Source organism: Pinus tabuliformis, chromosome 2_1 (genome assembly GCF_031772625.1).
Source record: "Pinus tabuliformis cultivar Carrire ecotype Pingquan chromosome 2_1, CPIR1, whole genome shotgun sequence".
NCBI lineage: Eukaryota > Viridiplantae > Streptophyta > Pinopsida > Pinales > Pinaceae > Pinus > Pinus tabuliformis.
In genome coordinates, this window is record NC_142299.1 from 153,207,924 (window position 1) to 153,225,447 (window position 17,524).

At 39.4% G+C, this 17,524-nt stretch overlaps 1 protein-coding gene across 1 annotated transcript; it reads left to right on the forward strand.

Annotated features, from left to right (window-relative positions):
- The first annotated feature begins 463 nt into the window (after positions 1-463).
- Positions 464-17,171, forward strand: LOC149199197 (DNA-directed RNA polymerases II and V subunit 6B-like). Its single transcript, XM_089402337.1, has 6 exons — positions 464-719; positions 1,101-1,134; positions 1,276-1,451; positions 1,745-1,796; positions 1,971-2,038; positions 16,616-17,171. Exons 1-6 carry the CDS (start codon positions 676-678, stop codon positions 16,683-16,685), a joined length of 444 nt encoding a protein of 147 aa, XP_089258463.1. The 5' UTR covers positions 464-675; the 3' UTR covers positions 16,686-17,171.
- The last annotated feature ends 353 nt before the right edge of the window (positions 17,172-17,524 follow it).

Genomic DNA, 17,524 nt, shown 5'->3' on the forward strand with positions numbered 1-17,524 from the left:
CGATGAAACCTAATATCATATTCATAACAAGTGATAATATAAAATACAATAAAAAATTAAAAACCCATCCCTGAGCCACTTAGGGGTTAATTTTGTCACATACAAACACATTTATCATTTTGACTTAACACTATAACATGAATTTCCCGAACTTAATTTAGTTTCAAATGCTATCCACCTTACTAATCAATTACTTTGAGATTGCAAACCCCCTCCAACCTTTTTGAGGACTCCAAGCCAACTAGCATTGTCCCCTCTATTTAATCCTTGAAATAACAATATGCCAAAGAATCCATTATTATAAAAAGACCCCACAACTAAACACTTGTCAAAGTAAAATTAAGGCCTCTCCACACTATGCTGTCTTGTCCTCTTTCAAGTCATGCTTCATGATTAAAATAAAAAAAAAATAATAAAAAATTATTCCATAACTCTTTGCTTACCCTAATAGTTTGGGAAGACCTCACTTTCATTTTGGGGAGAGTGACCTCGTTGTCCTTTTAAGTAATCGATACCAAAGAAATTATTCCTTTGCGATTGCTCACCCTCACAAGGGCCATCACAATTTAAACCTGCAAGGTCGATATTTTTGAAGTCAAAGGCAGTCTATATACGCAGTATAACGTGAGCTGTCCTGTGTTTACTGTGCTGTGATCACAGCTCTCGAACTCAGCCATGGCGGACGAGGACTACAATGACTTCGACGGAGGAGATGTCGGGTAAGATGGCGCTTCGCATCGCTTCACCTTAGATGAACGTCTTCATATTATTTTGTTCAGACTTATAATTTTGCTGCATGCATACCCAAGGATTTACGGGAATATCTTTTTACTTTCTTAGAAAAAGGTTCGTAACAAGTAATTTACTAAGATATGTGTCAGTGAGGGTTGCATGAACTGACAAGAGAGGATTTTCATGGATACTCTTTTGGGACAGAATGTTTTACAGGGTTTCGAGGTTTTATTGAGTATTTATCTGTGCGTGCTAATTTAGAGGTTTCTGACATAGAAGGTTATTGAGAACGTTGACGCGACTGACATTGTGAGACTGATTCTAAACGCCCCTTGGTTTGATAAATTTGTGGTTTTAAATTCGTGCAGATACGAAGAGGAGCCTCCCGAACCTGATATTGAGGTATGCTGTTATCTATTTTCCTTTTGTCTTTTTGTGATTTATAGTCAAAACGAAAACCGGGGGAAACCCTTCTCTGCCAGGGTTAAATCTATGCTGAAATTGTCGTGGGTTCTTGGGCTTTCGAAATTTTATCTTCTGCAGGAAGAGGTAGCTGCAGAGGAAGATGAACACGAAGAAGTTCCCGTTGATACGCTTGGAGGGGCCGATAAAGAGCCTGCAGAACAGGAACAGCCGATCGCAAAACCCCGGAAAACCTCGAAGTTCATGACCAAATATGAGCGTGCTAGAATACTAGGCACCCGAGCATTGCAGATCAGGTATGTGTCAATAGGCTATTTATGGTGGTTAAGTCTCTTCTGGACCCTACAAATTCGTTACTAATCAATTTATTATGTATAATATATGTTTTGGGAGAGGGGACATGGTTTCAAGTTTCTTATGGCCAGAAACCCTCTTGCACTGTTTCTTTTTCCGTTTCTCGTTTCTGGTAAAGCATGGGACTGTAGGATTAATCATTAATTTAGAGAGCTCTAGTTCCAGAATGCTCGGGTTACATCTTAGTTCAAGAATAACAAATTCCGTTCATGAACTTGACATTTGCCTGTGGCAGCATGAATGCGCCTGTCATGGTTGAACTTGAAGGCGAGACTGATCCACTGGAGGTATATTTTTTTTGGCAGATCTATGTTTTATTCCTTTTCTTTTTCTATTTTGAACGAATTTCTAGTCATTATGCGTTGGATTTCATCTTTGAAATGCACATTCTGATCATTAATCTTTATCTTTTGCCAATGAAAGAGTTTGAAATAGTTTTCTTTTTTCTTGGGTGATTGAAGATTGCAATGAAAGAACTCAGAGAGCGGAAGATTCCTTTTACGATTCGCCGATATTTGCCTGATGGAAGGTGAGATAATTGTACATTGCTTTAGTCGAATGGAGTTGTAAATTTGTAATGTCCCTGGATGCCCTCCTTGGGCATCCAGCACTATCATCAAGGTTTGTTTCCTTCTGTTCAGCATTCGTGAGGCCGAATCTAAAAGTCAAATCGACAATGTAAAATAAAATTATCAGGCAGATATAAATTATTAATGGAAATAACATTGCTCATGCCAAATTCTTTCCTTACCAATGTATGCAGTCATTCGTTCCAGTAATTTGTATGAACTGCCGAATACATTACACATTAACTGTTGAACCCTGATACAGGAGAAACATGGACAGCATACTGAGGGAATAATTTTCCATGGAGAATATTACAACTGTCCATTGTTCTGGCATCTTTTTCGTGCCCACAAAACCAATTCTACATACACTTGGCATAGCTGAAGCTTGTTTTTCATAGCAGAGGTAGAATTAAGCCCTCTGCATCGCACATAGGCAGCTGTAGCTGTCTTAAAACTTGCACTTAAACATCTTCCTGACATAACGGATCATAATCCTGAATTTATGTGAAATTCCAGGCTTGCATTTCCCAAATAAACACAAAAGCACATATTTTCAAACACAGCAGTTCCACAAACATCAATTATCAACCTATGAACTGGAACAACCAAATTACTTATCTATTTAGTGAATATGCTCGGGAAAATATTTTCATAGAGCAGTTTCTCCCAGCTATAGGCACCACATTGTGTAAGTGCCACTTCCAATGAAAATCACTTCAGGACTTTACATGATCAGTTCTGTAGTCTTGGCCTGTCACAGGATGAGTATAGGATCTGAGTTTTGACTCAGAAAGATTGCAGAAATTTGGTCTGTATTATTTGAACACAGAATATCAAATATGCCGTCTGCCTCAGGAAAATACTCTTATCAACCAGAGAACAAATTTGAATGGCCTCAGATTGGATCTGTCCAGGACTTTGCTATAGTTGACTTCAAGATAATTTCGCAGAGCCTCCGGGAGAATTCAGATTTGCTTCAGGTGCTTCCCTTAGAGAAGATATGATGGATTTGACGACCTTTCTCAGACCAGAAAGATTCCTTCAATAATCTGTACCAGAACAAAGTAGAAAAATAGGAAAAATAAAGAGGAAATAAGTTTATCAACTAGGGTGGAATCTTTTGCCACCGAAATTGATTGGGAAAAAGGGGTCCTAAAACCCTCAGAGCCTGAGGCTCAAGGGAAAAAGGGGTCCTAAAACCCTCAGAGCCTGAGGCTCAAGAAAAACAGGGGATAACAACCCTCTTGTATTTATAGATTTCCTTTAGTGGATTTTCTCCTTAAATAATTGAATGAAATTCTCTGCCCAGCTTCCCCAAAACTTGCCCAAATATTCAGTATTTTTTGGTTTTCCCCTCTATCAAGGACTATATCCTACAGGGATCGATAGACTACCTCGTCTCCTGGGCAATAATTTCTTGGGAACATTACAGTCTCCTTGCTCTCCAGCATACTCAACCTCAGTGCATGCATGAAATGAATTCCCCTCTGGCTAAATGATTGAATCCCCTCTTCGTAAGAGTTTGTATGAACTCTGCATTTACATGGTTAGCATGAGCCCTCCCAAAAAACTCGGGGAAACAGTAACACTTATGGAACACCTAAGACATAATAATTGAAAGGCTTGGGGAGATACATATGGCAGCTGAATAAAATGTTAATTCTTGAACTCATATTGCTTCCCCACACATTATTTCATTGCCCCTGTGTTGCTCCTATGAAGTTATAAATGCACCTTAATAAATTATTATTATTTTATGTTAGTTTCCAATATAAACCAAATGGCAACTTACCACATCATTTTGGCTTTACGGGCCTTACATTGTTGCATGCTCGGTAGTTGGTCACCTTGTGAATGGGCATTGGTTCCTCCTTGCACATGAAGCATCAATGCATATGTCATCTTCTGGGTTTCATAAGGGGTATTATATTCCTTCCCCCTTAAAATAACATTGTCCCCGGTCTACTTTTCTAGTAATATTAATCATGTTGCAATTTAACAATCATCGACAACACTTGGGCAATTGTCTTCTCTGCAAGCTCAGTCCCTTGGGATATCCAACCCCTTCTATGTTGTGATGCTACCAATAAGGGCTTAGGACTTCAGGGTTCTCTTGCCAGTCATTTGGAAACTGACTCCAGTTCTCATCATATGCCCCCTCTGGACACATTCATCATCCCACCTGTGTTGCAGACATATGACAATACGAGTCATCTTCCAAAATTTCAATAAGAATATAAATGGATTCATTATATCAATCAGATTCAAACAAGTATATGACATGCTCAGAGTACATAGCTTTTAGATTTGATTGTGGTAGTCTCAATCTTTCTTAGGGGCTTACTTCCATTGCCCATGCCTATGTTTGGGACCGTTTTACATGCATTCTGTCTCTTTTGATAGTCTTAATTTCATCATTTTCACAACAATTCTCTTATTGGTAACCTCTGTTCCTTGGGAGATCATGATAGCCAGATTCATTAATTTCATTCAGAAAACTCCTCAATGATTGCCCCTTTTTGTTAAATAGATCAGAGGCATGTTCAGCATTGCCCTCAACACAGATGTATTCCTCGTAGAGACCACATAAGAGTATAAAATAGCAGGAGTGGGAATAATTTGAATTCTTCTACCAGGCAGCCTTCTTTGGAAGGTATTATGGTTATTGCATTTTATCTGACCTCGTGAGGAATAGTGTCTTTTAATTCAATTTCCTTGCATAGGTCTAAATCTTTATCAAAACAGCCTTATTTGCACTGGCCATTGATTACTACTGTGCAAGCAGCTTCAATTGTGACAATCCCTTCTTCATTGCCACCCTTAAAAGCTTGCATGATTCTTTCACCTTTTTTACATAATAGACTGATGACTGCTGATCTACTAGAGGGAGTTGGCAATCTGGATTTTGCCTTCATTTCACAGTAGAGCTTTTGATTTCTTTGAAATTTTTGTGGATAACTGCATGGTATGTTTCCAGCTTTGTAAGAATCCCTGCCTTGTATTTGTTAGTTTTATTTTTAACTTAGGTCAGATTTTAATGTCCATAAAATATACCCAGAACAGAAATAAATAATTGTTTCAGATCTGAATTTTATGACATGAATTTTATTGACTTAATCTCCAAAGTGATGGAGATCTATGGTTACGATATAATCTTCTGTTGACCCTTTTTAACTTCATAAAAAATTGGCCAATAAAGTAAAAATAAATTAAATTAATGACCAATGGAGAATCACCTTCAAAGCTACAGTTTTAACAGTATTCCATGATGAAATTTTAAGGCTCTGAATGCATCCCTGTGTACCGTTCAAAATTATTGTCTCAATGTAAATCTGGGCATTAGGAAATAACTAATAGACCTATTTTTCTATCATCACAATAATCACTAACAATTTGTAGCTTTGACAAACAAGCTTAACTCAATCCTGTTGGCATGAAATTGGTCACTCTTTCAAGTGCCAATGAAAATGGACTGTAGATGAAACATATCAGTAGGATTTTGATACCATTGTTGTGAGGTTGACTCTACTGAATCGATGAAAGACTTTTAAAGCCAAATCTCAGGGAAGGATAAAGTGGGCTTCATTAATTCACCTCTTTGGTACTCTTGCTTTTTGATGACATCATTGTACTCAGCAGTCCCTTTGACCCACTTTTGTTGTCATTAGTTGGACATTTATAAATTATCTTATCTTCATTTCATACCAGGCAAGAGGAAAGTCAATAGGGGACTCTGACAATAACTGGCTTAAACATGTAATCAAACACAACATGCCTTAGTCCAATATTGTGGTGGCAACCCGGATAGGCTGATATCCTGAGTGATTCGTTCAGTGTTTTGAGAATTTTCATATGGTCATGTACAATGTATCTTTTTTAAAACTGATGCATGGCCACAAAACCCATGAACATTAATCTTCTTCTGATGAGACTTATTACAGTTAATGCTATCATCTGCTTTATCCAAGTCATAAAAGTTTTGTCAGCCAAAACAGTCTACATAATTCTTTACAATATATTTATTGTTTGAGAAGCATGTGATGTCATGAGTGCTACAAGAAAGTAATGACTTTCTCCAATTACCTTAGTGCAAAACTTGTATTAGAACATACCCAATTGCCTTTGTCTCCAAAGACAATCTATCCAACTCAGCACAAATATCTTGTGTTTGTGGACGTGACATGTCTCTCCTGCATCAAATTTGTCCACCTTCCTAGTGACGTCAATCCAATTGCATCTGGTATCCTTTTCACCCCTTTATCTTTCATCATTTTTTGTTGTTGTAAGTTTTCAATATTTGAAAGAAGTGCATAATGTGTAACTAATATAGAGTCCAACTCAAAAACGTGTTCTGATACTTGTTCTGCTAGCTTGTTATGATTATGTATTCTGCAGTCACCTAGTAAACAAATCTGTATAGTAGCATTAGTTTTTAACTAAGTTACCAGGATTCGGATCCGGATCCGGATCCGGATACGGATCCGCCAGTTTTTTGAAAACCTAGGATCCGGAAACGGCAAAGAAACGGCAAGTACTAGCAAATATAAAATATTTTATAATTTTTAAATTTAAAATTTATATAAATATAAAAATAAAAACTAAATTTATACAAATTTTTTTTTTAGACAAATTTCGGATGCTATATTATGGACTGAAAAAGGAGTCAGTTCTCCGTGCATACAAAAGTTTCTGGTTATCACGGATCAAAGGAATTACAAAAAAGTTCCATTCCTTGATCCTTGTACTAGTATTTTTGCCTCTAAAACTTTCTAAACTACTGTAAATTCTAACAAACTGCAGAGACCAAAATTTACATCTACACATCATAATTAGTCTATTTCAATGTCGCTGATCTGCCTAGCTGTGGACTCTTTTGGATTTGGGTCAGGATCGACTTGTTTTGCACTGGAGGAGCTGGGGGCGGCCTTGTTCTTCTTATCCATCATGTACTGGAGGATTGCAATCGATTCTTCTGCATGACTACAACGGTTTGCCAGATTTCTGAACTGTTCATAGAGAGAAGAAACTCTATGCAGAAAGAGATTGATTTCTGCCCTGTATTTCTCATTCAATATTCTATACTGATCCTCCATTCTTGTTTCCAGACTCTTGACCTGGTCTTCCATAATGCGCTGCTGCGCTCTCAGCTCCTCAAATTCCGCTTGGAGATCTGCGCAATGAAGACAATCCTCTGTTCGGTTCATCTTTGTCTCCGGCAACGCCCTGTTTGGTATACTGGCCACTAAAATTCGAGACTCTGAGACACTAACGTAGCTGAGCGAGGCTGCTACTGTGGTTCTAGCAGTGAAGAATTGCGCACTTTGCCAAATGCTGTGCCAATATTCACCCAAACCACTATGCTTGATGCGATATTGAGCGCTGTTCGCTATTGCATTTATAGAATCAGAGTGCTTGCTTCGGAGGCGGGAAGCTATCAACCTGACTGTCTTGGGATTATTGCTGACCCGCTGTGTGTTCAGGTGCATATCTTGCTTGGTATGGAGGTTCGATCTGAAAGGACGATCCTCGCTTGAGAGCCTGTGCCATTTCACGTTTCTAGACAGGTTCCTGCTTGCATATCCGGGCAAAATCCTCTCCACATTCCTGATGCTGTCGCCGGCATGGATTACTTGAGCGATCCCACTGTTTCTGTCAGCTGGGAACCGCTCGCTGTTGACTTGATTTGAGACGGTCATGGGAGTGGTTGGAACGACACGTTGTCGTTACAGCACAGACTGCCAACGGTTCTAACACATGCCCTGTTGGCATACTTATCCGCTTCTTTGTTCAGGCTGCAGAGTATGTGATAGTAGCTTACATCTTCCATTGTTTCGTGTAGGAGTTGATTTCGCCGATTTATCTGCTGGAGGAGTATGTTTGGAGTGCTCTGCCGGTGCGCCATAAGTTTGATGATTATGGATGAATCTCCAAACACTGTTGCCTTCTTTATCCCGAGCTTGATTAATTGGTTGAGCCCCTGATACAGGGCTAGTCCTTCGGCTCTATTATTGGAGTTCTCCCCTAGCCCCCATTCATAGTGAAGGATACAGTCCCCGTTTGCATTGCAAATAAGACCTCCTGCACCTGCTATACCAGGGTTCGACTTTGATGCACCATCGAAGAATAGGCAGAATTTATTACAATTGCTCATCCACTGAGAGAGTTCCTCTTCTTTCAATCGCAGTCTCCATACACTGTTTACTTCCTTCACCTTGGTCCCTTTCCTGCTGGTTTCCTGAGCACTGGAGATATTCTCCAGTACGAAGCTGAGAAAATTTCTCTCCTCTGCACTGTAATTTGTTGCATTAACTTTGCCATTGGTGTGATTTGTTATTGATTCTAAAGCCAACATTTTGGCCTTATGGCAAATTTTCCTGATGCTGAATCCTTTTTCTTGGAAGACCTTGCCATTTCGCGCCAGCCAGAGGCGCCATAAAAGAGTGAGAGGTATGGTGTTCCATACCCTTTGGGCCAGTTGGCTTCTTTTCTCCTTCCAAGGGCAGTTCTTCCTCCATTTGTAGACTGTTTCTGCAATTGTGTTCTGGGGTTCCCATGGTGATTCTCCTATTGAGGCCATTTCCTTCCAGCAAGCACCAGCAACCGGGCAATCAATAAATAAGTGCTGCATTGTTTCCTCTGATCTACAGCAATTTGGACACCTGGATGGGCCCATTATGCCTCTCTTTCTTAAATTCTCCGCTGTTAATGTTTTCCCTTTCAGGAGAAGCCAAAAGAAGAACTTGACGTTGGGGGGAGCCTCCGCTCTCCATACTATTTTCCAGTGGTTCCAGGATTCTTGTTGATAGGTGCTGTCACAAAGATATTGATGTCCCGCTTTAACCTTGTATTGTGTTCCAGATGGATCCCATCTATACCCATTCAGTGCATCTTCTTGAACCGGAGCTTTGCTGTGCAGGAGCATTTTTAGGACAGTGAGACTATTATTCAAAACATTGGGAGGGTCCGGAAAGCTCCAACCTATCCAGGCATGAGTATGGGCATCCCATTTTGATATTTGGGACAGATGGTGGAGACCTTTATCATTGAGCCAGTTTATGATTGGCTTTGCCTCTGCTTTTGCTCCAATAGGTTGCTGTCCCAGGATTTTGCCTAAGGAGAAATTGATACTGTTTCCCCCACCTGGTACTTTAGATATGTTTTGATTCATGAAAGGTATTGCCTTCTTGCAAAGATGCCAGATCTTTGTACAATCTCTATTGGGTATATTAGACTCCAAAAGCTGCTGCCTTGTACAATTTAGGTATTTGGCCTCCAAAACCTTCTTCCACCACACTGTCGGCCCGGTGATCAGTCCCCATACAATTTTTGCTCCTAGGGCCAAATTGAGAAGCGTTGGGACTTGATGCCCAATCCTCCTTTCTCCTGAGATTGGATGATGTTCTTCCAGCTGACTAGATTAAATTTGCTTTTATCTGTTTTCCCTCCTTGCCAAAGGAAGTGCCTGAGTAATTTTTCCATTTTTTGATGGAAAACAGGTGGAGCATGGTATAAAGAGAAACGATATATAGGGAGAGAAGCAATACCTGATTTTAGAAGAATTAACCTTCCAGCTGGGTTTAGCCACATTGTGCCCCATTGTTGCACTTTCCTCTTTATTTTATCCAGTATCTCATTCCATATGTCGGCTTTTAGAGGGCCCAAACTCACTGGCATCCCTAAATAGGAGAAGTGATTCCAGGTTAGATTGCAAGTAACTCCAAATACACTTGCTATGCTGTGGATGGTGTGATTTGCAGTATTCCATCCGTATATGCAACTTTTTATCTGATTGACTTTTCCTCCTGAGTAATCCATGAATTGGTCCAAGAGCTTTTTAAATCTCCTTGCTATTGTTATTGATGCTCCTCCTATCAGCAGAGTGTCGTCCGCAAACTGAGAGTGGTTGATGTTCTTTGCTCCATGTTCAATCTTGATTCCAGTGATTAATCCTACTCTCCTGTTATAGTCCAAGGCTTGACTGAATGATTCAGCCATAAGGATGAACAAATAGGGATACAGCGGGTAGCCTTGTCTGAGGCCACGGGATGATTGGAAGGCCGCACATGGTCTTCCATTTATTAAGGGGGAGATCCACGGTCCAGTTATACAAGCTGCAATCATAGATATGAAGGAAGAATCAAAACCAATTTTATGAAGAACATCATACAGATAGGAGTGCCTTACCCTATGAAAAGCATTTGCAAGATCCAGCTTTAGTACAAAACCTTTTTCTTTCCTGGTTAAGCTTGAGTGGATGGCCTCTTGAACAAGAAGAATAGAATCTGTAATGTGCCTGTTGGGGAGAAAGCCCCCTTGATTTTCAGAGATCAAGGAGGGAAGGAGAGGTTTTAGTCTGGCTGCCAAGATTTTCGAAATTATTTTGTAGGCTGAGTTGCATAATGAGATTGGCCGGAATCTCGAGAAAGATGAAGGGCGGTTTTCTTTTGGTATTAAGGCAAGGTAGGTGGAATTGGTGTAACCCCCCATCTTACCTTTTCTCATCACCCATCGAATCATCTTTATGAGATCTTTTTTGATTATTGACCAGTGTTCCCTATAGAAGCTAATAGGGAAACCATCCGGTCCTGGGGCCTTATCCGGATGTAAACTCCAAATAGCTGCCTTTATTTCCTCTTCTTCCACTTCTTTTGTAAGCTTGTTGTTCATATCTTGAGTGACCCCTTTCTGTAAGTACTGGAGCATGTCTGAGTAGTCTTCTGAACCTTTTTCTTCAGTTAGGAGTTGACAAAAATGCCTGGTGGCTGCTTCCTTTATTGAGTCCTGAGTACTATATCTGTTCCCCTCATTGTCCATTATTGTGCTCACTGTGTTTCTAAGTTTTCCCACAGTGGCTTGCTTATGAAAATAAGCTGTGTTTTTATCCCCTTCCTGCAACCAAAGTTGTCTTGATTTCAGTCTCCACTTTGTTTCTTCCTCCCTAAGGATTTGGCTCAGCTGTGTATAGAGTCTACCCTCCTGATCTTTATTTTGCTGAGATAGCCCCTGCATTTCTATGCTCTGTTGTGTCTCCTCTAACTCTTGTTTGATTTTTTGTTTGTTTAGCTTGGGCTCTTGATAACTGTTCTTTGCCCAGCTCTTTAAGGCTTGCCGAAGTCGTTTAAGTTTTGTCTCCCAGATATAACTCGGGGATCCCTCTACATGTTGGAGCCACGTTGCCTGCACCACTTCTTTTGCAGCTGGTATCCGGTTCCATATTGAGCTATATTTGAATGGTATGGGCCCTAGCGGGCAATGGCTTTGAAGAGTTAAAGTTATCGGATAATGATCAGAGGCCGACCCATTGAGGATATTTGAATAGCCTGTTGAAAAGGAGGAGAGGAATGTTATACTAACAAGGAATCTGTCCAGCCGTTCCATGATGTTGCTAGCTCCAAGTCTTCGGTTACTCCAGGTATACTTACGATTTTTGGGTCTGACATCCACCAGATCATGATCCTGAATTATAACCTCTAACCGGTTTCTGGAAGGGTCAGGAGTAAAGTTACCTCCTCTTTTTTCATTGGCATGCAGCACTAGATTGAAGTCTCCTGCTACAATGAGATTGGTGTTCTGGTCCTGATCTATGTTTGCTTTCAGGGTGTCCCAGCATATCTCCTTTTCTCTATATTGGTTTGGAGCATACACATTGTACACTGTCACTGATTGGCCTCCGGTTCTGCTGTCCAGAGCAGTTCGGATCCAATTTTGATGAACATTTGAAGAGCTGCACAACCATTTGTTGCTATCCCATAGTGTTGCTATACCGCCTGAGGCTCCTCTTGCCTCACTTATGATTCCACAAAAGTGTTTTTGCTGACTAATGACTCTGTTCATTTCACCTTGCTCTTGCTTTGTTTCTTGTATAAGTATGATTTCAGGTTTCTCACTGTGAATCAGATCCTTGAGGGCCACTAACTTGGAGGGGTGCCCCAATCCCCTGCTATTCCAAGATAGTATTTTCATCATGAGATACTTGATGTGTGGAGAGGTGCTCGCCTCTCATGTCCTTTGCTACTGTTCTCTTTTTCCATATGCCCAAGTATAAAAGACTCTATTGGTGTTTGAGTGCCAAGTGCTATATCTTTTTGTGCACTTTCATCCCTTTGTTGCTTAGCTGATTTTCTTCCGGGTCCTGTCTTTTTTGGGACATCACTGGGCGCTCCATGATCCTTTGAAGAGCTCCTGGTAATTCTCGAAACGGGAGGTTCAGGAGGGGGCTGCATGGAGGGAGGAGTCAATTGCTGGGGAGGGGGCTGCATGGAGGAAGGAGTCGATTGCTGAGGCGGGGGCTCAAGGGAGGGGATGTCAGGTCCCGATTCAGCCTCAGAAAGGATTGAAAAAGGATTAGAAGAGGGAGGAAGTGGAGGATCGGGTATCAGCGGGGGAGATGAAGGAGGATGTTGCTTGGAGGATCCAGGGGCATCAGAATCCACAGGAGGTTTGGAGGAAGGAGAAGTTTTTTTCTTTTTTACTGGTTCCCATTGGCCTTCTTGCTCATCATTGTCAACATTCACAATTTTTGTGCATCTATTTGCAAAGTGTCCGTATTCGTGACATACCTTTCATTTAAATGGTATTTGCTCGTAGTCCAGTTGCTGAATGTGGCTCCAGTCATCCACTTTTAGCTTGATCGCCTCCGGCAGTCTTCGACCTAGATCGACTTCGACACATATCCGTGCACATGCCTGCATGTTGTCTTTGGGTTCGCTGTGATCTATATATTTTCCCACCGCATTCCCTATAGCTTTGACTGATTCGTCCCCCCAGCAGTGAAGAGGAAGATGAGGCAGCCTTACCTAAACTGTGACAGCATTCGGAATGTCAAGTTCTGGGTCGAAATCCGGAGTCCATTTGTTGAGGTAGAGGCCCCTGGAGTCCATAAAATATGGTCCGTTCCTGAATATTAAGTCTTTATCCTCCTTGGTCTCAAAATGAAATGTAAAATATCCTCTGCCACAAAATCTGATAGCTATTTTGCCTTGAATCTTGTCCGACCAGTTCCTTTCGACCCATCTTTGAACTGTTCTGGGCGACGGCCAAAGCCCTGTAAACTGTCCGATTAATCCTTTCTCTGCTAGAGAGAGGGCTGCCATGCGTGGAGTTGCAGGCGGCAGTTGAACTTCCTGTAATACATCAAGCTTCTTCACAAACTTTGTTGCTGCTGGTCGAGGTCGCTGCGGGGGGAGAGATTTAACCAGATTAGAGAATGCTCTTTGCAGATCCGGACCCCCACAGGGAGGATCCGGAGGATCCATCTTGAAACGCAGTCGCAGGCTTCAGGGATGCGCTCTCAGTCGCGCGCAGTCGCGTATTAAATTTATACAAATATTAAAAATAAAACATATACTAATTTTTTAATATATAATTTTTACATACAATAAATAATTATTATATAAATAATTCTTAATGTATCATTTATAAATATTAATTAAACATTAATTAAATTTATATAAAAGTAAAAAAGCATATGTGATTTTTTAAATATATAACTCCAATTTAATACTTTAAAAATAATTATTAAATTAATCATAATATAATTAATGCGTCATAAACACTAAGTTATAATTATTTATATTAAACAAATTATTAAACTTATAGTTATTTTAGAAAAGTTACTTTTAAACTTGAAAAGGAACTTTAAAATTGATTAAAATATAAACTTACTTTCTGAACTTTAAAATACCTTCTAAATAAATAAGAGTTCACGTCACATGTATTAAAGTTTATAATGTCTTTAATACTATTAAAGTTTAATAAATATGAGTTCACGTCAGTCACGTGTATTAAAGTTTATAATAAAATTTATAATGTCTTTAATACTATTAAAATTTATAACATGGTCAACATAGAAATACGAACTTGCATTAAAGTTTATAGCGTTATAGCGTCTTGTATGTCGCCACGAACTTGCATTAAAGTTTATAGCGTCTTGTATTAAAATTTACAATATGTTCAACATAAAAATAATAAATTTTATGTCGCCCAGCAACTCCCTAGTTTATTTCCGCTAACAGATTCATTAATTATTTGTTACCATTCCATTGACTTGCATTGAATATCTCGTTTTGGAATTCTGTGCTCCCGTCTGTTGATGATTTTTTACCCACAAAAAGAAAGATAGGCGGATCTCTGCGGATCCGGATCCGAATCCGTTTCCGATCCGGGGATCCGCAGATCCAGCCATTAGGCCCCACGGATCCGGTAACATAGGTTTTTAATTGGCATGTTTTCAATAAATTCTCCTTCTTCATCAAAGTGTCCAGCCTAACCAAAAAGATCAATCATACAGTTATAGTGTTCCAAGATAGGTGTGATATTGTAACACATGGTCATGCAATCTTCTGTATTTCCCAACATATCTGTGGTTTTGTCCTGATTACTTTAGCAAGAACCATAGTTATTTGTTGTCCTTAAAAAGATCTCCCAAAATGAGATCAAATATTCCCATTCAAGAAAATATCCTGTCAGTAATAGCATTCATAGATGATTTTGCAACCCCCACCCACTAGATGGCAAGCACGCTGTCTCCATCTCTTACACATTGTTGCAAACAAACTCCTTTTTTAAAAGTATACTCACTGCATTATTTCTCTCATCCATTAGAGGTACTTTCTCCAGTTATGAGAAAGGAAATATGAATATACACATGCCTGGTCACCATCATAATGCATCACTCCAGGAAGAACACAGGGATCTACCCATGTTGGATTCCTGAGGTCACCGAACTCTATTTTAACAAGACTCTGAAATTTGAACGAACATTTCCAGTTACATATAAAGTGCATTCCAACTGATCCTAAATATCGATATTTGGAAATTTCACACTACTTAAATTGCCTTCTTATAGCCAAATTATTCTCTGAACCTCTAGAAGTGAAAGTCACACTCTGAATAGTAAAATGGAACTTGAGATTGGAGAGATGCAAGGGAGGCACAAAGGATAAAGATTGTGGCATGGCAAGCGCATTAACACTATCAGTAAGTTTTTAAACTCATCACAAACAACACTGCTCCAGTGAATATTTTGAAAGCAAAATATTCCATATGCAGTCCATCAAATAGCATGCATCAGTCTTTCAGGGGGGTCCAGTCGAACATTAACTTGTTATTTCTCAAGTATCTCCATTCTTGTTTCATATATCAGTGCTAACCACTGAAATTCCAAATTTGGGTACTATATCACTCTTGATATCTCACCAAGGTCTTGGCCCATATATGTCAAGTGAATCTCTAATCAGACTGTTTCTCTGAAAGAAAACAATAGAAGCCCATTTTAAGCCGAGAGATTTATTGAATTATATCTGCCAGAGAAAAAAAACTTGACTCTGCTCCACGTCCAGAGCTGCCAAGTTCACAGAAACTCTGTATGCCGAGAACACCTTCAAGTTATTCATCCTGAAGCTTTTGCTACCCCAGGGATTAGTGCATGAACATGCTTGGAAGAATGGATTCTTGCATTTCCTCTTCGTGCAATATCATTATTTTTGCATAAAACCTGGTAGGTCATTAAAACCTGCAAAATTAACCTCTTTTTTTATATAGCTCTGTAGGTGCCATTATTAATTTTTGATGTGTATAAAACAACATCACCATACCGAGTTGGATGGAAACCTGATTGAAGTCTACCACACAGCACATGATGAGAGAATGCTGGAAATGATGACTGGATTAGATCTCACTCCCGCAAGATCCCCTGGTGGATCATTTTTCAGAGCTTCATCAGAATTACCATTTTGGGGTTGCCAATTATAATGGTCTATGCCCACATATTTTTGGTTTGTGCATTTTGTCAAATACTTGGACTGCGTACTTCTAATTCCAACTCTCATTTGCAGGGTACATGCTGATAAGCTTATTTCTCTCAAAGTCCATCCTTAGCAGGATTGGCAAGCACTTGCTTACCCTGCACCAAGTTTTTTTAGCTTGTACACCCTTTCAAATAGCTTGTCTGTTTCATCAACCCTGCATTGCCTGACTAAGCTATCAATCAGAGAAAAGTATGTTACTACATGTGGCCTAAAATCGTTTTCTCTCAAACTTTAAAAAATGTCACGGACAAAATGCTCCATCTTTTGTTACAAAGTGCTAATGACCTTCAATCACCAAGCCACCACTTTGCAGTGGAGACAACATAAACTCCTTGCCTCCTCTGATGTGTCTATATTCTTATTCACTTCGACATTTCTATTCTCCTGCTTTGAAGGTATGCTAGCTATAACTGACTTTAATTTTCAGAATGTAGATATATAATATTGGTCATTCAGAGAGGCAGTAAGATGGTACTTGAACAATTCATGCACGGATTCTTGTGCTAATATGTTTGATATGGATTAGTTATGTACATTTGCTACATTCGTTAATAATTTATTGGAAACTGTTCAGTTAAGTATACTAGTTATAATTGACCTTAACTTTTCAGCATATATCAATGTAATACTAGTCTTGCAGAGAGGCAGTAAGATTGTACTTGAATGTTTGATATGCATTGGTTATGTCAATTTCCCACATTTGCTAACAATTTCTTGGAAACTATTCAGTTACGAAGATTGGGGTGTTGACGAGCTTATTGTTGAAGATTCATGGAGAAGACAAGTTGGTGGTGATTGAATAGCTTTTGGAGTCGAACAGGCAGTCCATGTGGTATTCTTGACAGTGCTTTTGGTGGTAATTTGAGAAACTTCAAATTTTTAGGCAACAAAAGCACATGAACTGTACATTGTATTTTGTACTCTTTGAGCTGTTGTTTGGTTGTTTTTAGAAAAGCTCATCAGTATGGTCCACTAAGGCCTTATCAAGTAGGTTTATATAAACCATTTGCAGTCATAGTTTGGCTGCAACTTTTGCATGATTTGAACTCGTTTAATTTAGGGCACTTTGAAGTAAAGTTTTACTCCCGATTTTGCAAGGACAATATCCCTTCGCTCATATTAGTTAGGATTTATGCAAAACATGGGACTGTGGGACTGTAAAATTCAAACGGTATTATTAAGATAGGCCTTCGATCGGCTGCTAGGTTCATCTTTAATGTGCTATGTAGAGATGCTATCTGATTGTATATATACAATTTGTTATTAGATGGTGGTTGATTGAAGATGTTCATGGTACTGTAAGGTCCATGCTTGTGACATGTGCATTGAAAACATAATAGCTTTATTTCATTAGTTATGGATTGGTAATTACATGAATATCGTAAAAGAGTAGATATGTTAAAGCCACTCTGTTGTATGTATGACTGTATTCCAAAGCACCGGAGGCACAGTATAAAACATGTTAATGTACTGTAGGAGGCTCAGTGCAGAACATGGTAATGTAAAAGTGTATGCATGTTGCTACAAATGTTCCTGTCATTTGCTGTGACAATTACAAATATAGGTGTCGTTATTGTGCACAATTCACATTTGTATTTTGCATGGTAGAAGCAAGGGTGGTATTTTATCCCGGAGTCA